At 40.0% G+C, this 22,111-nt stretch overlaps 1 protein-coding gene across 2 annotated transcripts in view; it reads right to left on the bottom strand.

Annotated features, from left to right (window-relative positions):
• Nucleotides 1-22,111, bottom strand: part of LOC126276423 (transmembrane protein 135-like) — a 103,234-nt gene that overhangs the window by 59,924 nt on the left and 21,199 nt on the right. For both annotated transcript variants that reach the window (XM_049977276.1, XM_049977275.1), the window contains exons 3-4: nt 15,229-15,355; nt 3,569-3,723 (exon numbers count right to left, since the gene is read on the bottom strand). In XM_049977276.1, coding sequence (XP_049833233.1) covers nt 3,569-3,723; nt 15,229-15,355 — 282 coding nt within the window. The remainder of the gene's footprint in view (nt 1-3,568; nt 3,724-15,228; nt 15,356-22,111) is intronic.

Below are 22,111 nucleotides of genomic sequence, written 5' to 3'. Positions count from 1 at the left end.
TGACTGCTTCTTCCAAGTCATCATCCATTTTCTTACCAATGTTTTGAATCTGTTGAACTGGTGACATAATGTTTGACAAATATAATTCTAAATTTTTGTCAGAAGCCAATCATGCATTTATAAAGTGTTAAAGCAGCTTGATATAACAATAAGAAGTCGTATCTTTGAATACTGTTTGTATAATTTCTGCTGTACTTCTTTAGCAATTGTTGATCTATAAAGTTTTCGATCTACATACGATTTTACCTTCAAAGGTGTTTTTGATGATGCTTTCCACTGTGCGGGATGGGCGGATGGGAAGGCGGTGGGTGTGATTAATTCATCAGGATAATATTTTTAAAAAAGGCCATTTATTGGTGAAAGCATGAAAAAAAAGGACTCACATAGCCCGGCCTAGGGAGGTGAGGGTGAGCCAGAAGGTAAAGTATGGAAAAGGTTGGTGTCTGCAAAAACTAAGTCCACAGTGTCGCAGCACCGGGAGAAGTGGAAGATGTTCACTGTGTACAGGGTGCATGTCCGACTCGCAGGAGAGCAAGAAAACAAGAGAGTGGGCCCGGATACGGGCGGCTGGGTATATTCGACACACCACGCAGCTTCCTCCACCCTGACTGGTCATTACCGAGAAAACCATGCGGGCGGCACGGAACTTTCCAGAGCGCATAGCGTACCCTCGTCAGCACATGACAGAGGCACATTATCAAGTTGCCCTTCCTCGGTGCTGACTTCCTGCTGCTAGACCGTGGGACAAGAAAATTTACACAGGATGTCTACGTGGACAAGGAAAGAAAATTCCCGGATTTCCCAGTTAAAAATACACTTTCTCCCGGGCGAAAATACACTATACCGACGTAGAATTTCCCGCCACTTTAGAAAATGAAACCGGGGAGGAGGGGGGGGGGGGGGGGTGAACAAGTTTTGAAACACCTTTGATGTGCAGCAATACGTAGGCTGCATATTTTGGTATTATGAAGGTATAAATTCGAATTCCACCAAATATCGCATGTTACTTTTCAAAGCATTGAAATCAAGATCCTATGCTGCGCTTTTGTAAGCCAGCTGATGACAGCATAGGACACGTGATGTACTCATCCAATAGCAATATCACTCTTAAGTAGCGCAAAAACACAAATAAGAAAAGTTAATGGTTTAAATTAATATACATAGCATTCACATATAATATTTGTCTCCAAGACTAATAAGCTGGAAGAGAAGCTAAGCTTCCACATATAATGTTGATCTTTTCTGCGCGTGATACACTTTAAATTACATCACACAAATGTGCCAGTAAAATTTTTAACAACGACATTAATGTGTGATCTTCCGAGCTCGAAATTCTTTTAAATGGCTGTCCTCAAAGAATTGATTTTTAAATGAGAGTCAAACACTTTGTTATTTAATAAATTCATCATACATTCCCGCACATAGTTCATCTCGTGTAAAAGGAAATTTGCTTTTAATGTATGTAACACTTTTCAAACCACCGTTCACAATATTTTCCCACTACCTGTTAGAAATAGGTTCATTTCAGCAGTTGCATGAGAGCGCCTGATAACAGCCGTCACCGCCCGATGACGCAGGAAGGCCATATATTTGTACGTGTAAAACATTAAAAGATCTTACATTATGTCATAAAAGAAACAAGACATTAAATGATACTTCAAGAGCATTGGAATTTCGTGAACCATACTACAATGCATAATTCGGCTTAAAGTGCACATTCGTATGTAAAAATTCTTAGAGTACCAGCATTGTATTATCTCGTGTTTGGTTCTTTATTATGGCATAATGTCATACGTGCACTTGAAATCAGTGAACAGTCGAAACCAGCCAAAAGTGTGAAATTAAACAGTTCGTTTCAAATAAACTGACTACCTCAGCAGAAAAGATTAATAAAAGCCCAATCTCTTTAGCAAACTGACAAAGATAACTTCATTGTTCTGCAATGCGATTAATGCTTGACTGTCAGAAAGGTGGAAATAAAATCTGAAACTAACAACATATTTTGGCCATCCATAATTATGCGAACGTATTTTAATTCATTTGATAACTCCCGGTCACGAAAATCTGTTTTATCATTTAACGTGAGAGTAATAAACAAAGAGGAAACAACAAAATCACTGAACGTAAACACAGGTCACTTGGAGATGACCCACCTCCCAACCACAACTCAGACTGCGCTGTGCATCATGCCCGGATTTATTATATTTCCGAACCAGGGTAATATTAGGTAGTGCCGCCAAGCCACACTTCTGTAACAAGAAGCGGGAGAAGGTACTGCTCATACGCGACTCAACTACGCATGCACAAGAGCCCGCCCGCAACTGCTCAAAGGAATCTAGTTTAAACAGTTGTCAAGTCACGCTCATCGGAGGCAATTTGTTGTTATGAAACATTGCATATCTTCCAAAAGCCTTTGATATATTTTGTTGTTGGCAGACGCTTGTATGAGCACTGTGTTTCGTTATTGTATATGTCGCATTTCCTTTGCAACTTAAGTTTATTTTACTTTTTTTTTTTCTCTCTCTCTTGTTCATGTTTCGTTGCTTCAGTGTTATTCTCCAATAGTGGGGTACAGTAATATCCTTTGTTAGAGTATTGGTTCTTACCATTCAAAATCACAAAAATTTAGCTGAAAACTAAAACAATGAAAATTTCCCAGAATTGTAAACAACTCCTGGGTTTTTCCTGGTTGTCCCCCAGATGAAAAACTACCCGGGTTTTTCCCGGATCTCCCAGTTGTCCTGGGTCGTATACACCCTGTTACAGGCAGACGACGCTGCTGGACATGGCTTGGCCATAATGGATAAATGAAGTTACCTCTGGGAGCTAATAAAAGCAATAAAAATTTTCCTACTGGCTGGCTCATCCTTTACACCACACATCATTCTGATCATTATTGCTGCCAGCAATTGGCTACCACAATAGTTAATGTTTCAGGAACACTTCAGTCAAATTTCCACTTGTTAGTCATACCAGTCAATTTCTCACAATTAAACTGATTGTCCACCCAATGTCATCTTAGGTATGTTCAGTTTGTTCAGCAAATAAATCTTGCATAGTTCAGCAAGTAAATCTTGAATTTTTCTTTACAAAACATTTGACAGCATCATACTGAATAAATGCAATATAGTATCTCACAAATAAGAATGGCAATTTATGTCACATGGTTACTACTGATCTTTACTTGTAAATTTCTGAACAGAAGGTACTGTACAAATGTGGAAACTTTATTAATCTCTTTCTGGGACCATAATCTGTTGGATATTGACACCAAAAGTCCTTTTACGAGACTATAAATATGACATAATGATGACTTACATTCCCTCACATATTACTGTTATGAAATATGAAACTCATTTATTCCATGATCATTACACGAGAAAGAAAAGAGGAAAACGACAAACTACAAGGTGTCAGCACAGAAAAACACAGCTCTTCCTAATAATATTTATAAATAATATTTGGTGGCAAGTCTACTGCAGAAATGATCTCTTTCACTCTACCCCCAATTACACAAACCAAGCACTCAGACAAAAACAAAACCGAACTTTAGGCAAAAGTTGCTCACCTCAACAATCCATAGATGGAGTCATGGCTTATATGATTGCTTCTATAAAAATAGAGTAGGCCAGCAACCGAAGTCATAAAAATCAACACTTCCCCATAAGGTATAGGCTTCACCCAGCCACGCCATACTGCCATGCGAAATAATGTCTCTGATGCCTTAAAAACAAAAGAAATTAGTATCAGTCAGGAACACTCAGCAAAAAATTTAGGCTATATAACATCGTCCAAAATAATACGAACCAATTCCTCACTGTTGATTAATATGAAACATAATTAATTACAACAAATAATTTCTTTTCAAGTGAAGTTATTTCCCAAAAAGTTTTCTACTTTTTGTACTTATAGGGAGAGGAGCATAAATGGTCCTATTCCATATACACGTAAGTGAAAGCCTTTCCTATTTTTGTAACCACTTACGCATAATAATGATGATGATGACTGTTTTCTTTAGGTGTATGGTATCAAGATCCTCAACATCTTACGAGTATAGAGAAAAGGAAAATTTCTTTTACAATAAAAATATAATATTACCCTTAAAGATGTACACGTCTCATTGCATGAGTGTGTGTGCATGCAGTGGCCCTCCTCTATACGTGTGATGTGCAAGAGAAACTTTGTCCTGTCAGATGACTTGTGTGAGGTACATCACATACACACATCTGCTGCTACTCCTTGCCTCACAGTATCATACCTCTTTGACTCAACAGCAAGATGTTCAGCAGAAAGGAGCATAGCTTTATTTTATTGTATGAGAAGCTATTCTGTATATTTTTTTTTTTCTTATGATTACAGGTTGTATATGCAGACAAGAAAAGAATTTCCAGATTCCCCAGTTAAAAAATGCACTTTTCCCACCACTTGAAAATATACTTCTTCCAAGGACAAAAATTCACTTGTTCCATATGTGACAGTATGCTTTCCCTTGGTGCTGTAAAAATATCAATCCTGTAAAACTTCAGAGAACGAAAAAAACTCGGGAGGGGGGGGGGGGGGGGGGCAGTTTTGGAAAGCTCCGATGTGTAGCAACATTTACACTGCATATTTTCATATTATGATACACTGCATATTTTGTTCGTATTACAATAGTATGGATTCAAAACAGCATGTTAGTTTCTGAGCACTAAAATCAAGATCGAAATGCGTTTTTGTAAGCCAATCATAGCTCATGTCACATGACCTCACCAGCCAATGACAGCAGATATTCAGAGCATAGGAGACATTACACAGTCAGCCAATAGCAACATCACTGTTAAGCAGAATGAACACACAAATATGGAAAGTTAATGGTTTAAATTCATGTACATAATGCAGCTACAAGAAAAGTTAAGCTTTCACATACAATATTAATCTTGAGGATTAACAAGCTACAAGAAAAACTAACCTTTCACATATAATATTGGTCTTTTTTGTGTGTGTTATACTTTAAGATACATCACACAAATGTACAATTAAAATTTTAAATAATGGCATTATTGCCTGGCCTTCTGGGCTCCACCGTATTTACTCGAATCTACGCTGCACTTTTTTTCTGGGTTTTGTAATCCAAAAATCCGCCTGCGGCTTAGAATCGAGTGCAAAGTAAGCAGAAGTTCTGAAAAATGGTGGTAGGTGCCGCCACAACTAACTTCTGCCGTCGAACATGTGTAGCGCTACACAGGCATGCTTTGCAGGCACAAAGATAAATACTGGCACCAAAACCTCTACGCCAGTAAAAAAAAAAAAAAAAAAAAAAAAAAAAGTGGAAGAAGAGCTTTTTTCTCCGCCCCGAGTTTCGACTACTGCATATTTGTACATTATCCAATGAAGGAAATACAAATTTCGTATTATTCATCTTCGAATGGAGCAGCATTTCAATGTACTACGAGAATCCAACTGTCAAGACTCTTTGGGGTGTTTGTCAATATGGGAAACTCTTTTCTGAATTTTTTCCTACCTGTGAGAGGAGATGGTTGCTAATAGGAACTTTCATGAATTGTGAATCATATGCAGTTTTTTCTTCACCATAAGAATAATAGGAAAATAAACATTTTGTCATGCATTCTTTTGTGTTTGCAGCTATCTCATTTAAATCCTGCCTGCGTAATAAACTACGAAACTAGAGTGAGACAACAGCAAACGCTGAAGAATATACATATCATGTCATGTTTATATTAGTATTTTTCTCATGCTTAATAGTGATACAGTCAGTATTGAGGCATGGGAATTGACTAGATTTTTAAAGCTAAGATGACTCTAATTCGGTGCAGAATGTAATTTACTAAACGAGGCATCAAACGGAGAAAAATTTTCACTAAACTCTCGTTCATAACATCCTCTATCATACGCAGTCTATTATTTGGTTCTTGTTGCTCATTATCAAAGAAAGCAGTAGTGTAAGTAACAACAAATAGCAATCTCTTATTGTTTCTCTAATGAGACGATTCCTCCCTTTTTTAAAAAAAATTGTAGGCGGCAGGAGCGCACACGAAAGCGAGCCATGCCGCGAGCGGTGACAGGCCTTAAACACTCAGTATCACAATGTGACAAACAATGCATGACACAGTACAGTAATGCATTTTCAGCTTAGAGTGACGTAAACACCTATAACAAAGAGAACAGCACTTATCACATCAAAGAAAAATAAGTAATCAATTCAAACCAGACGAAGCACGTGGAAAAGGAAGGGTACCCGTATAAATACGGACGGAGCGCCTGACGCATAGCAATGGCTACCTGGTAAAGCTTAACTGCTAAGCTTACGACTCGAACCAAACTACTGTAGCTGTATAGTCACTCATTCGACGTAAATTATATCTCATATTATAATGGACCATCTTTGTTTCGATTTGGAGGTGCGGCCTAAAACTTTTCTCTCACCTTGAATTTCGAGTCTCAAATTTCAGGTGCGGCTTAGATTCGGGAATTGTTTTTTCCCTTGATTTAGAGTCTCATTTTTCAGGTGCAGCTTAGATTCGAGTCAATACAGTAAATTCTTCTAAGTGGCTATTTCTCAATGTGTTAAGTTTTCAATGAGAATCAAACACTCTGTGATTAAAGAAACGCAACCTGTTAGAAATAGCTTCGTTTCAACAGTTGCCAGAGAGTGCCAGAAAACAGGCGTTACTGTGCTTGGGCAGCTATGATGATGTAGGAAGTCCATACATTCATACATACATAGTATAAGAGATCTTACATGACATCATAAAATAAATAGGATGCACCAAGAGCATCAGAATTTCATACACCACACCAAAATGCACGATTCGGCTTAAAGTCACATTCATATGTCCAGATTCACAACGAAGTAAGCCCCAACCAGATATTAAGATTTCATTGTGGTTTTCAGGATGCAAATTTTCTTGGAGTACTAGTACTGCATTATCTCATTTTTGGTTCTTTATTATGGCATAATGCCATATGTTTCAGAAGAAGAAAATGAGCACTTGAAATTCAGTGAACAGTTGAAACTAGCCAATAGTGCAGAACAAAACACTTCATTTCTAATAAATTGACTGCCTCTGGGGAAAGACCAGTAAAAGCCACATTTATTTAGCAAACCAACAAAAATAACGTCATTGTTCTGCAAGGCAACTGACTGCCAAAAACATGGAAATAAAATCAAATCATAAAAGCAAAACTAATAATGTATGTTAGCTTTCCATAATTATGTGACTGTATTTTAATTCACTTGATAGCTCCAAACCAGATACCTGTTTTGTTTTCACTGGATGTGAAATGTGTAAATGGAGAGGAAACAGCAAAATCACTACATGTAGATACTGCTTATGTGTAGACTAAGGCCTCTTACACACAGGCAATTTTAAGCAGTGCTGCTGAGCAGCACGCATCAGTCCCCGTGGTCTTTTTTTGTTCCTCTGCTTAGCAGTGCTGCTGCTGTGCTTAATCAGTGCTGCTCACGCCATGTACATCCCACTCAGTCGATAATATGGACTCAGACAAAATACTGTTGCTCTGGTTTTCTTGACCAAACGAGAAATCAGGTGCCAACGCCGTAAACGTAAATACTGGCAACACCCAATGTGCATCACTCATACAATATACAGACATTTCTATACTTTATATAGGGAGTTACGTGAAGACAGTGCCAAGTTCTTCAACTACTTCAGGATGTCAGTACCAACCTTTTAGGAACAACTACATTTGCTGAAAACACATATTTCATGCCAGAACACTTGCAAAGTACAAATAGTAGAAGTAAAATGATTTTATTTTAGCAATTTGTGTTACATAAGAAAATTACTGAAGTATCTGCACTAGCAGAATAGAAATGTGGGAAACACAAGTCCGAAAACAATTTATTGGACTCACCAAAATGAAAAAATAATACAATCACCAAAAGAAAAACCGACTCGACCCCAACTGCGGATAGATACAAATACAAAATAAATGAATAATAATAATAATAATAATAATAATAATAATAATAATAATAATAATAATAGAAAAGACCAGACTCTTCAGTGGGAGCGAACACAATAAACAATTCTACAATGTCAAGAGGTTCGTCAACTATACCAAGTCCATCTACAAGAGATTGGCCAGCGACAAGAGGCGTCTGGCCGTGGTGGCAGCTCTGTATCCTTCCACGTGGTGCATCGAACTGCCTTTTGCCGACAGTGTGCTACCTTAAAAAGCTCATTGGGGGATGTATATGCCAGAACTATTAGCAATTATGTGCCTGGTGTATCAAAGTAGTTCCTTGGCTAACTGAGACCTCTGGTGAAGCTGTTCTGTAGGCTCCGCGAATGGGTAGCGGTCCCTGCCATTGGTGGAGACATGGTGTTGTGTTGTATTGTGTTGTCGCCGGCGGTAAGTATTTGTTTTGTCAACACAGACGATGTAGGTTTTCCTGGTGGACATACACCCTGTGATGCAGGCATCCCATGTTGGTTGGACGTGAAATGGGACGTCAATGCAGTAGGCATTATGATGTATGAAGTGGGTGGCGACAGCAATTACAATATGTGTAGACATCCTATAACAAATCGTCCTACACTGATGTATCAGAAAACTGAGATGGTGATTCCAACAACGCCTTTTGTGCTGACTGAGCCAGCTGTACCTCATAAGTGGCTATGGAAGCAGATGAGCCATGTGCCACAAAGTGCGTTCCACTTACATTTCCCTGTGGTACATCCACTTTTCCATGAGCATTATTGTCTGTAATGTATTTTTGCAGCACACTCGTAAGTTCGAATTTCGCATTAGATGGTTTTTCTTCAGGTGTGGCCTTGAAATGAGGTAGCAAAGAGAAATAATCTATTAGGATCTTCCTCCATTAATTTTGATTTCTTTTGAACACTTTCTGCAAGTATCTCAAAAAATTTCTGCTCTTCTAGAAGTCTCTTTTTGGGAATGCTAGAGCCTGAGATAATAGGAGATGGTTCTTGATAGGTGCTTGACTCTTCCTTTGCCATAATGTCTGTTTCTTTGTCAACAGGAGGTGTTTCACATACAGCCACTAAAACCGAAAGTTGCTTGAAGAAAATTTACTGCTTTCTGGCATTTGCAACTGAACCACTTTTCACTTTTTTATGTTTCTGCAGCTCTCGAGTGTACGAATCTCTTACATTTTTCCATCCCTTTTGCAACTGAGTTGCTGAAATAAAAAGATGTGTGTAAGGTAACAGGTGTGAAAATGCCGCTGCCAACAGTGGGCAGCCACTCGTGCACAGATGGTCACATGGTTGCTCCTGCCGCTGGCATACAAATTGCCACATGTGTAAATGTCCCATCTATTTGCACTACGGAACGCTGACCATTTCCGCCGCACTGCTCAGCACTGCAGCCAGAAATCGCATGTGTGTATGGGGCCTATTCCCCTTCCCACTACAACCCAGACTGCCATGCGCATCATGCAGTAATCTGGCAACCTGGGCGTGCCAGAAAAATTTTTCCAGGTAGCATCTGGCTGCTTGTAGCTACTGTTGATACAGCTAACAGCCACATGTCAAGCAGCCCGAAGTGGGAGAAGGTACTGACCGTATGCAACTTAACTGCACATTCCGCGGGCAATTGCTCAAACGAACTTTACGTAAACATTTGTGACATCACGCTCATGGACAGCAGTTTATTGTTATTAAGTATCCCATAGTCTTCATCCTAAAGCCTTTGGCACATTTTGATTTTTATCAGTTCTTACCAGTCAAAACTATAGAAATTTAACTTAAATCTATAACAATGAAAAATTCTCGGAATTCTCAAAAATTCCCAGGTTTTTACCAGTTTTCTCCCAGATGAAAAAATTCCTGGGTTTTTCCTGGATATCCTGGCGCATATACAACCTGGATTATATTGTGGGGCATCAAGGAAATCAGAGCAGTTGAGAAATTTCTTCCTTCAATGATGCATCTGATACCATGTGAACAGACTTGCATACTGCTCAGCACTAAATACTATTGAGCAATAAAAAGGTAACTCCTTATTTTGAGCCACCATATTAACGATGATAAAGTAATGGTTGTAATCTGAAATATTACGTAACACAAAACAATGTCAGACTTCAAATTACATTTGGGGTACATACTTTTTCTTTATGCGGATGAGTTGAAACAACTCCAGTCTCTTAAGATACCAAGGCAGTAAACACAACCAACACCAAACGTTGTAGGTGCAATTTTCTGCCCCCCCCCCCCCCACCCCCCTCTTAATTTTTTTTGGAGGTACCACCCTTGCAAAAGATATGTGGAACAGTTGTTTACACAGTACACACCATCCACATTTCTGGATGTAATTATTATTATTTAGCTATTGTTGGCCAGTGTCAAATTTGCAAGTACTCCGTTCCACTGTACTTGTATCTGCTGCCCAGCACCAACCAGCCAAATGAGGACACTGCCACACACATATTCTTGATCATGGATGCTGACTCCAGAAATAACTATGTTTCTCAAATACAAACACTGACAAAAGAGTCCTGACTAACATTCGGATAGGACGTACAAGGGCTTATGATGCCAAAATGTGTTAAATCCTTCTATTTGTAAGGCTACAGAAGTGTTTTTTTCCTTTCTTTTTTTACATGAAGGCTAAAGACAAGTATGTCTGATTCAACTGTTCACGAGTGTTAAGTGAATCACGGATACCTTTTAATTACATGTTAATGAACCTAATGCAAGAATCCTGTGCGACAATGATAAGACTTGTGCAGAAAGTAACTCCACATATATAATAAACTGTAAAATTGCTCTTTTTACTGAACAAAACCATAGCAACTGCTTACAGCAAGCTTAATAAAACACAAAAAGACATGATTCATTTCACTTGTAGGAGACGAGGCAACTGCTTTTAAATGTTCATGTACAGGGTGTCCCAGGAAGAATGGTCAATATTCAAAGATATGACAGGAACTATCAATCAAAGCACTAAAGTCTAAGAAATATGGGCTCAAAAATGCATATCTTAAGAGCTATGAGTACTACTTTATTTCTTATATTGTAAAACAAATCTCTTCTACTGCAAGCTCTTTGCTTTTCCATGTTCTGAGAGGTGGTAGTATTGACCAAACCTTGGAAAAAAGTCAAAAAGTCCTGTAAACATGGCCTCTAAAATGCATTTCGTAAGAGCTATCAGCACTCTGGAACAATGGGATGTACCCTCTACCATACACTTAACGGTCGTTGACGGAGCGGCTTGCGGAGTATATATGTAGATGCAGACTTGTTCAGTGGAGGATGTGTGTTTATAGTACTGAAGATGAACATGAGCTTACAGTTCTCGAGGTATGTACTTTAAAGTCAACGATTATTGGACTTTATTTCCTATTTTTGATCCATACTACCACTTTTCAAAATATGAAAGCAAAGAGCTTAAACAATGGAAACTCCAGGTAGAAATATCAACAATGTAGGAAAACACAGATTTCTACTTACCATAATGAAGACATACTAAGCTGCCAACAGGCACAATTAAAGACACTTACATTATGCTTTTGGACTCAGCCTTCATCAGTAGAACACACACACACACACACACACACACACACACACACACACACGACCACCAACTTCAGCATCTCGGGCCAGAATGCAATTATCACCTGGGACGCAAGCAGCGATCTGGAGAGGGTGGGGGAGTGGAGGGGATAGTAGTGTATGAGTAGGGAAAGAGACGAATAGCGTGCAACCAACTGGAGATTGTGGCGCACACTGGAACAAATGATGCCTGTCGTCTGGGCTCCGAGGTCATTCTTGGTTCATTCCCGTGACCGGCAGAGAAAGATGAGAAGACCAGTCTCGCACATGGAGTTTCAACAAACTCGCAATTTGCAGCATTGTCCCCAGAACTGGTCATGGCCCTTTGGTTCTGAGTCGAATGGAAGAACTGAACCAGAGATTTCAAACGTTCTGTGACAAGCTAGGCTGCAACTTCTTGGACTTGCGCCATAGGGTTGAAAACTGTAGGCCACCCCTAAATAGGTCAAGTGTGCACTACACAGAGGCTGACTCTGTGTGGGGTACACTCAAATGTCCGTTTTAGATTAGGCAACCCTCCATTCAATAGAGATCACAACAGCTATAGGAAACCCAGAATCACCTGTGTAAGATCAAAAGCAATGCCTACCACACATGAGAGAAATGAAATCTTACTGGTAAACTGCAGATGCACTTGCAACAAAGTGCCACAGTTTGAAGCGCTCATGAAAAGCAGTGAGGCTCACATAATACTAGGTACAGAAAGCTTGTTGAAAACGGAGATTGATAGCAATGAGATTTTTGGGGAAAATTTAAGTATATATCGACAGGGTAGGCAAATGGGAAATGGAGGTGTTGTACTTGTCGCAGTAGACAAAAACCTCAAATCCACTTAGATACAAACAAGCTGACTTGGCAAGACTCAGTATCAGGAGCAGGCATAAAATCCTTCTGTAGCCCAACAGACTCATCCCCTGATATAACAAAAGCTTTAGAGAACACTTCAGTTCACTTGTATGTAAGTTCCCCAATCATACTGTAACCATCAGTGGAGAGTTTAATCATCCAACAATTAAATGGAAAATTACAGTTTTCTTAGTTGTGGGTGTGATAAAACATCATGTGAAACTTTACGAAATGTCTTCTCTGGAAACTACCTAGAACAGATAGTTAGGAACCCCACTCATAATGGAAATGTATTGGATCTAATGGTGAAAAATAGTTCTGACATCATGGAGGATGTCCACATCAAAACCAGTTATCAGTGACCACAATGTGGTTGTGACGTACTGAAAGATTTGGATCAAGGCAACCAGGTAGATGTAGTGTTACTTGATTTCCAAAAAGCTTTTGACCTACACTTATTGTCAAAAGAACGATCATATGGAGTATCAAGTGAAATTTGTGGCTGGATTGAGGAGTTTTTGGTAGGGAGGACACAGCATGTTATCCTGGCTGAAGAGTCGTCATGAGATGTAGAAGCAACTTTGGCTGTACCGCAGAGAAGTGTGTTGGGACCCTTGCTGTTCATGTTTTATATTAATGACCTTGCAAACAATACTAATAGTAAAAATCAAGCTTTTTGCAGATGATGCAGTTATTTATAATGAAGTACTATCTCAGAGAATGTGCATAAATATTCAGTCAGAAATTGGTAAATTTCAATGTGGTGCAGAGCCTGGCAACTTGCTCTAAATGTAATATTTTCCAATTCACAAAATGGAAAAAAGTAATATACTATGACTATAGTATCAATGAGTCACTATTAGAATCGGCCAATTCATACAAATACCTTGGTGTAACACTTTTCAGAGAAATGAATTGATAACATAGGTTTGGTCAAGGGAAAAGCAGGTTGTAGCTTTAAGTTCGCTGGTGGAATATTTAGGAAGTGTGATCAGTCTACAAAAGAGACAGCTTACAAATCAATCATGTGAACCATCCTAGGATATTGCTTAGGTGGAGAAGGGCAGCATGAATGGTCACAGCTTTGCTTAATCCTTGGGAGAGTGTTACAGAGATACTGAAGGAAGTGTACTGGTAGACTCTTTAAGAGAGACGTAATCTACACCAAAAAAGTCTATTAATAAAGTTTAAAGAATTGGTTTTAAATGACTACTCTAAAGATATGCTACAACTCCCTATGTACTGCTCACATAGGGATTGTGAGGATAAGATTAGAATAATTACTGCATGCACAGAGGCAATCATACAATCATTCTTCCCTTATTCAATACGTGAATAGCACAGGAAGAAACCTTAATAACTGGTACAATGGGACATACCCTCTACCATGCACCTCACAGTGGTTTGCAAAGTACAGATGTAGATGTAGATGTCTGGTAGATTGTGCTGGGACTAGAATGTCAACAGGCACAGTGTCAAGATGTTGTGGGGCAGGAAGGTGGAGGGGGGGGGGGGGGGGGGAGCACAAAAAGAGAGGGGAAAGACGGGCAGATGCATTGACAGAGGGCGGCAAATAAACAGGGTAGGAGAGGAGAACAGTGAGAAGATGATAGGACAGAGAGAATGGAAACTATTGGATGGAGGACGTGGACACAGTATGTTACCATATGCTGAGGCCGCGATAATTATGGGATTGGAGAATGAATGGTAAGAATAACTTCTCCATCTGCACAGCTTGGAAAAGCTGGTTGTGGAGGGAAGGATCCAAATGGCTCAGGTAGTGAATCAGCCTCTGCAATCAAATGTGTTATATATAGCTGCCTGTTGTGGCACAGGGCAGTCTACTTTGCTCTTGGCCATTCATCTGGTGGACAGCTGGTTGACAGTCATACCAATATAAAAATCTGTGCAATGATTGCAGCAGAGCTGGTTAATAACATGGCTGCTTTCAGAGGTGGCTCGGCCACTCATAAGGTAGGAAAACCAGTGACAGGCCTGGAATAGGAAGAGCTGGGTGGGTAGATTGGTACAGGTTTTTCACCTGGGTCTTCCACGGTACATGATCCTTGTGGTAAGGGGATGGAACTGGGCGTGGCATATAGGAGATTGGGTGGGCAATGGAACACCACTTTATGAGGGGCATCCTACCCGAGATACTTCCCACCCCTCCTAAAGTGGTGTTCCACTGCCCGCCCAACCTAAACAACATCGTAATTCATCCATATGCTACCTCCAATCTGAACTCCTTGTCTCAAGGATCATATCCTTGTGGAAGACACAGGTGCAAAACCTGCCCAATGCATCCACCCAGAACCTCCTGTTCCAGTCCTGTTTATCCTACCCCATCAGGGGCCGGGCCACCTGAGAAAGCAGCCATGTCATTTACATTGTTGCAATCAAAGAGCTTTTAGTAGGAGAGATTTGTTCCACAGTACATAAAGAAGTGTTCACAGCTCTAATCACTGAATTTGCATTTTAGAGCCCATGTTAACTAGACTTTTTTTTGCTTCGAACAGTAGTTCCTGTCGTATTCCCAATAGTTTAGTTTAGTTATGTCATGTTCCATAGATCATTTTTACGATTATTTTATCGATATGATGTGGATCACAAGATATATATATATATATGACACACACACACACACACACACACACACACACACACACACACACACACAGTGCTAATATTAATATTACTGAAATTTTTTAGTTCTACACATGCAACTACATTTAGAGGTACTTTTACTGCATTAACATTCACATCTCTAAAATTAATACAAAACACGTGCAAAGAAAGTTAACATTTCCATTTTTTATAATTTATTTTCAGAAATGCTACTTACCACATTAGTAACATACAAACACAACAGCCCTCTTCTAGAAGGTCTTTCCACCAAAATTGAGGTATAACTAGCCAGAAATGCTGGTATGAATGATGCAGTTAAGAAGTTGAAGTTTCCAAGTATCCGCCTGGAAATATCAAATTATTATAATACATACCAGAAATTTAACAGCAATTAATATGAGGCAGATCATGAGTCCATAGTTAACAACTGTAGAAATTCGTTAAGTTCTGACACACAGAAACTATAGAAATTGAATTCCTACATGTAAACGTGCACTTACAGAGTCAGTAGCTTTTTCGCTGCGTTCTACAGTTGATAACTGTTTACACAGTGAAGGATGGGAAGGGAACATGATGAATAATGAGTCCAATGATTAGAAAAAATGGCAGAACCAATGAGAAAATAACTTTTGATAAATGTCATTATGATGTTGAGTGCATTAAATTATATGGTGACACAGTGGAATATATTGTGTAGAATGTCAAATAAAACAAAATATTCTGTAAAACTGAAATTGTACTCTTAGGATCCTACGTAGCCACTATAGACAGGTCGTTTGCAAACTAACGGGTCCGAAGGAACAGTTCGCCAAGATGAATGGAAGTAGCAAGGAAAGAATTCTAAGGAACGGTCTTTCAGAGTTCACTTCAGACGTGGCTTTCTACTTATAGTTTCCGGGAATGGGAAACGGTCAATCTCATTCCTGCAATGGCACGTCGGCCGGTCTCGATCCAGCCTGGGTCTCATCTCCATCTCTGTCTCGGTCTCGATGTCCCTCAGCCGGACTCATCCTCCTTCGCATGGCTACTCACAGTTCCACTGCCGACTGCTCCTAAATAGTTCAGTATCGAGTTATCGTTCATTTCGTTCGATGCACACACCCAATCTAGATCTGTTTCAAGCCTTTTTTGAACTCTGGACTTCTGATTCTTTCTGTATTCTATTCAGCATCCATGACAGTAATTAAAATGTATTTTATAATTACGTAAACTACATAAAAATTATGTGGTATGTAATGCATACTTCTTTTCAGGTAACAAAAGGGCATATCAGCTTACTTCACTATTTCGATAAACAGCAGAAGACACACTTATAAAAAGACAAGATTTTTTTTTGTTATTACACATGCAAAGGAACTCGGCGTGGCACACAAGAGTGGCCATTTTCCATCTTTTTTTGATCTAAGGTAAAACAGCATGTTCATTGTTATGGAAGGCAGACCTACTCACAACTGAATGAAGCCCGCACTCCATAATCTAGTGTCTGGTGTCACGTTTTGTAAAGAGAATATGATAACTCCTACAATATTATTTCAGTGGTACAAGGTGGCGCACGAAAAATCAGCCTCGAGTACTAAACTGCTCATTGTCGTCATCTATTGTTTCGAAGTTGTTGTTTGAATTAACTTATTTGCTATTTCTTTACTACCTACTTGTTACATGTTCATCTATTTTGATCGTAGTGGTCAACAAATCATCCGTAACTGGCAAGCAGTATGTACTTGGGGCCCGTTTTTCATTAGCCACCTTATATTATTTCACTGTGATCTGCCACATAACACTTTTTTTTTTTTTGGTCATCAGTCTACTGACTGGTTTGATGCAGCACGCCACAAATTCCTTTCCTGTGCTAACCTCTTCATCTCAGAGTAGCACTTGCAACCTACGCCCTCAATTATTTGCTTGACGTATTCCAATCTCAGTCTTCCTCTACTGTTTTTGCCCTCTACAGCTCCCTCTAGTACCATGGAAGTTACTCCCTCATGTCTTAGCAGATGTCCTATCATCCTGTCCCTTCTCCTTATCAGTGTTTTCCACATATTCCTTTCCTCTCCGATTCTGCGTAGAACCTCCTCATGCCTTACCTTATTAGTCCACCTAATTTTCAACATTCGTCTATAGCACCACATCTCAAATGCTACCATTGGCTAAACAAGAAGTTTTGAAGGACCATGAAAATTACTTCTACAAATGTTTGAGGATTCTGCAAGGAATAAAAACTCTGTACTCCAGGGGGAGAGGCAAGTGTCCCCTCTTGGCGCCTTTCATCTTCAGTCACCTATGCTACTAATTTTCAATTTCTCATAAGCACCATATACCATGCACAAATGAACAGTGAATGAGTAAAAATGAACAGTTCCAAAAGAGAGTGATCACCAGTGAACTACCGGTAGTTCGCAAAGATATACGAGTTTGCCCATCTCTAAAAGCCACAACCTCAGAAACAGGGACATTTTGAAAATATGCCACTAAGTTTTCCAAACAATGATTGGGCTAACTACAGATCAGTCTGTCACCACAGCCAGTTTTCCTCCAGCCACATTCATTGGCTTCACTAACTCACAACCAAACATTGGAAGACAAAAACAATGTCCTGAGAAATTCTGTCACATTCTGAGAAATGAAAACCAGTCACAAACTTTACAATCCGTAATAGACAGGTCAATAATCCTCAATCGCTTGCTATTCATGTCAATAACAAAAGTCAGCAATTCATATTTTCTACCAAAACAAGCTATTCTCATTAGCTACTCTACAGTATCACCTGACCGACGGAATTTAATTTCTAACAGCAGCACAACGGAAATGAACTGCTAACAGCAGCACATAGTAGAACAGTGCCCACACCATAAATGTCCTTTAACCCTCTAGTTTAAAGAGAATAATGGGAAAGGTAGATAATAAGTAGAAGGAAAGATAAAATGTACACTCAATGGACATATGGGAAGTTGCTATAAATCCAGGCTCTAACAAACAAACACTACTCATTAAATGGTGCATTAAACAGGATCTGAGAGTTAATCCTAAGAAGACTGTTGGGGTGCCATTCACGAAGAGACATATTCAACACTCAAGTTGGAACCTAAAGCTCTACGGTGAAACTCTACCTGTGAAGGGGATAGTGAAATATCTAGCGGTAACCTTGGATGAGAAGCTAACTTGGACCCCCCTCACATTGAGAGCATCTCCTCCAAGGCAAAAAGTATTCAGTGAGTACTAGGAGGGCTTGTGGCAAAAACTGGGGCCTAAGCCCCAGGGCTATGCACTGGATATACACCACAGTGGTTAGACCTAGGATTTCCTATGGGGCTGTAGTGTGGTGGAAGAAGGTAGAACAGTGGGTTGCTGCTAAGGAGCTTGCTAAGGTGCAGAGATTGGCCTGCTTAGCCATAACGGACGGAATTAGCAGCACACAAACCGCTGGAATGGAAGCCATACTGGATATGCCTCCACTTCACCTTTGGGTCAAGATGGAGGCAGCAGCTGGGGCACACAGGCCAAAACTGGCTCTCATTCGGATATCCAGAATTCACTAACACAGTGAGTGAGGTAAATATAGGAAAGGCTGGGGAAATGCCTGCTGACTATATATAATAACTCCCAACTGCTTCGACAAGCCTTACAACATAACAATTTAAAGTGGGGAGCAGTGGGGAAAAACAGTTCGACACCATACGGGCGACATCGTTTGGTTCACTGATGGGTCAAAAACAGATCAACGCGTTGGGGCAGGGGTGTACGGGGTTCAGCCAAGACTGGAGAGCATCATTGTGCTAGGAAAACTGGCCTCTGTATTCCAAGCTAAAATTACTGCAATCAGGGTATGTGTGGAGGAGAATATGCGTAGGTGCTACAATGACCGTAGCATCTACATCTATTCAGATAGGCAGCCATGAAATCATTGGCAGCTCCTGCAACAAGATCAAAGATTGTTGCAGACTGCAGCTAGGAGGAAGCAATAGGGTAAACCTAGTGTGGGTCCCTGGCCACTCAGGGATCTGTGGCAATGAACAAGCCGATAGATTGGGTAGGATGGGGGCAACAACTCCATTTATTGGACCGTAACCTGTCCTGACAATCACCAAGGCTAAGATCAAATTAGAACTACAGAACTGGCTTAGGAAACAACACATAGGATATTGGACCAAGGTCCATAAACAAAAACAAAGTAAGGTAATGATGCCCACGCCATGTTTTAAAAGAAGCTCTGTAACCCTGGGACTGCACAGGAAAGAGATCAAACTCATGACTGGATTGATAACCGGCTGTGGGAATTTCAAAAAACACCTACACACAAGGGGTATAATGGAAGAGGACCCTAAATGTAGGATCTGAGATGAGGGTGAAAAAAAGTGCATCACACCTAATCTCCAAATGCATGGCATTGGAGAGTAAAGATACAGAATCGTCGGGACAACTAGACCTGAAGAAATTTTGTATAACAAAAAACTGGTAGAGGAACTCCTTGCACTATTTAAGGGCACTGGTTGGCTTTGCTAGATATACAGGGAGTTATACCGCACAATAAACCTAATTTCGATGCAGGCAGTGGCGGGTGAGATCTAAGCTGTTTTAGCTTCCCTTTTAAAATCAATCAATCATGCCACTGGCCATTAGCTAAACTTTTGCCATCTCCTGTAGAAATGTGTACTACTGTTGAGTAATCGCTGAATTTTAAAGTCAATTCAATTCCGACTACAAATGGATTCAGCAAACTACAGTTTACAAGTGGTATATGTTCAAAAACACCCAAGTACTTTAAACAGATTTCCGTTGTTGGCAGCACTACAAAATTAGCTGCCTGCTCACCATTCCCCTTCTCACTCTCATTCTCATCATAGCAGAGGTGGGCTAAACTGTGACTTAACGAAATACTAATGTCTGTGAATGCTACTTTTTGGTGACTGTGACTCTTAGTTGTAATTTGTCACAGTTTAAAACCGCAACTAATGAATTCACAACTTGTATATCTCCGCACTCTACCAATGCTATTTCAGCAACTTCTACAATTTATCATCACATATGGAAGTTACACTTTCATCTCAAAAAACAGTCAGTAGCAAGTATATTTTTCATTTGTTTGTCCTTTGGCTTTAATTTTGTGTTAATGGAACAAGTATGAAAATCCAGAATGAGATTTTCACTGTACAGCAGTGTGTGCACTGATATGAAACTTCCTGGCAGGTTAAAACTGTGTGCCGGACTGAGACTCTAACTCAGTACCTTTGCCTTTCGCGGGCAAGTGCTCTACCAACTGAGCTACCCAAGCACGACTAACACCCTCACGGGGCATGAGTCGTGCTTGGGTAGCTCAGTTGGTAGAGCACTTCCCCATGAAAGGCAAAGGTACTGAGTTCGAGTCTCGGTCCGGCACACAGTTTTAATTTGCCAGGGAGTTTCAAGTATGAAAATGTTAGTAGTGTGGTTTTGAGAATCATGACATAAATTTCCACACAGTACAATAAGAGTTGGGGTTTGGAATACGGGTTTTAACTGCATTATTATATTCACAGGTATCTGAATCACATTTTCAGTCACTCAAAGTAGCGATAATTCAAAATATCACCAATAGCAGAAATGAAGAAGTTGCCACTGCGCCTTTACATGGTCTTCATCAGAAGAAAAGTTAGTTTCTAAATTTGTGAATGAACTTTGAAAGCTTGTTTATTGCCAAGAATGAAACCTCCACCATTCAACTGCTTTAATTACTGAAAATATTTCCAGTTGGACAGTAAGAATCACATTGCTAGTAATTAGTAACAGTAGAAAAGCTTGATAATCGTCACGATTTTCTAGACACAGTTCCCACATAAGCTACTGGCTTCTCTATGCACCCATCCACCTTCAGGAGAGGTAATTGTGAACATTCCAGATAACTCTTGAAGAACAAGCAGCTTAAAAGAGTCATACTTGATAACAGAAGTGTCTAGGATGAGTACTGGAATAGTGTGCCATTGAAGTAATTATGTCATTTGAAAGGAATGATAAATAAATGTGAAATACACTTTGTGTGAATAAGCGAAATTCCATTCTGCTCATCCCACACCAGAAAATTTTCAGCCATACTTTTAGTCATTGATGAAGACTCAACAGAGTGTGACATTGGTCCCACTCCTCACCCTCCCTGCCTCCCACCCACCCTGAAATCTTGGCTGTAATATCAGACTGACTTGCAGTGTAGCCCAAGGTCTAGATTAGATTGTAAGGCTGCATGTGTTAAGGCTGACAATGTGGAAGCAAAAACAGTAGAAAGTATTGATCTTCCAATTGACAGTCGACATCAGGAACACTTCAAGTGCAGTACTTGAAAATACACATGAAAGTTTAGCCTAACTGGTTACTGCAGTATTTAAAAAAAAAATATTGTCTTGTAAATACAATGTTGGTAAACATTTGGTAAAAGATACGTCATGGACCCATGGATGCATCTTTCATAGTTTATTATGTGCGATATATGTGCATAATCAAACAGTGGAAAATCCAGGATGGCATAGTAACAATATTATGAGAAGGCTAGCTAGATTGCTACACACCATACAGGGGAGATGAGTTGCAGACAGTCACAACAAAAATGCACAATTGGTCAATGAGACCAGACTGCAAGCTATGTGCATGATGGGAGGAGCAGTCTGTGAGTGGTTGTGTAAAGAGGAGGCTGGGCATGGAGGGAGAGGCATAGCAGGGTAAGTGTGGGGGGGGGGGGGGGGGGGGGGGGGAGTGTATTCCTACTTTCGGCAACATGCAGGGTTGTGGTGGGTATGGGTGCAGTCAGAAGGCTTGAGGAGAGGAGGGAGGGGGAATAGTAAATGAGAGAAGTAGAGGAGGGGAAAAAAAGACTTATGGTGTGTTGATGTAACAGAAGGCTGTGTAATGCTAGAGTGGGAGCAGGGAAGGGTATGAAACTAATGGGTGGGTGAAGGGACTGGCAAAGGGTTGAGGCCAGGGGGATTACTGGAACGTAGGGTATACTGCAGGGAGAGTTCCCACCAGCGCAATCCAGAAAAGCTGCTGTTAACAGGAAGAATCCAGATGGCACAAGTTGTGAAGCAGTCATTTAAGTGAAGCACACTGTGTTGTACACCATGTTCAGCAACTGAGTG

Source organism: Schistocerca gregaria, chromosome 1, assembly GCF_023897955.1.
Source record: "Schistocerca gregaria isolate iqSchGreg1 chromosome 1, iqSchGreg1.2, whole genome shotgun sequence".
In the NCBI taxonomy this organism is placed as follows: Eukaryota; Metazoa; Arthropoda; class Insecta; order Orthoptera; family Acrididae; genus Schistocerca; species Schistocerca gregaria.
Note: the sequence above shows the minus strand (reverse complement) of the source record. Positions and strands in the feature narration are given on the sequence as shown.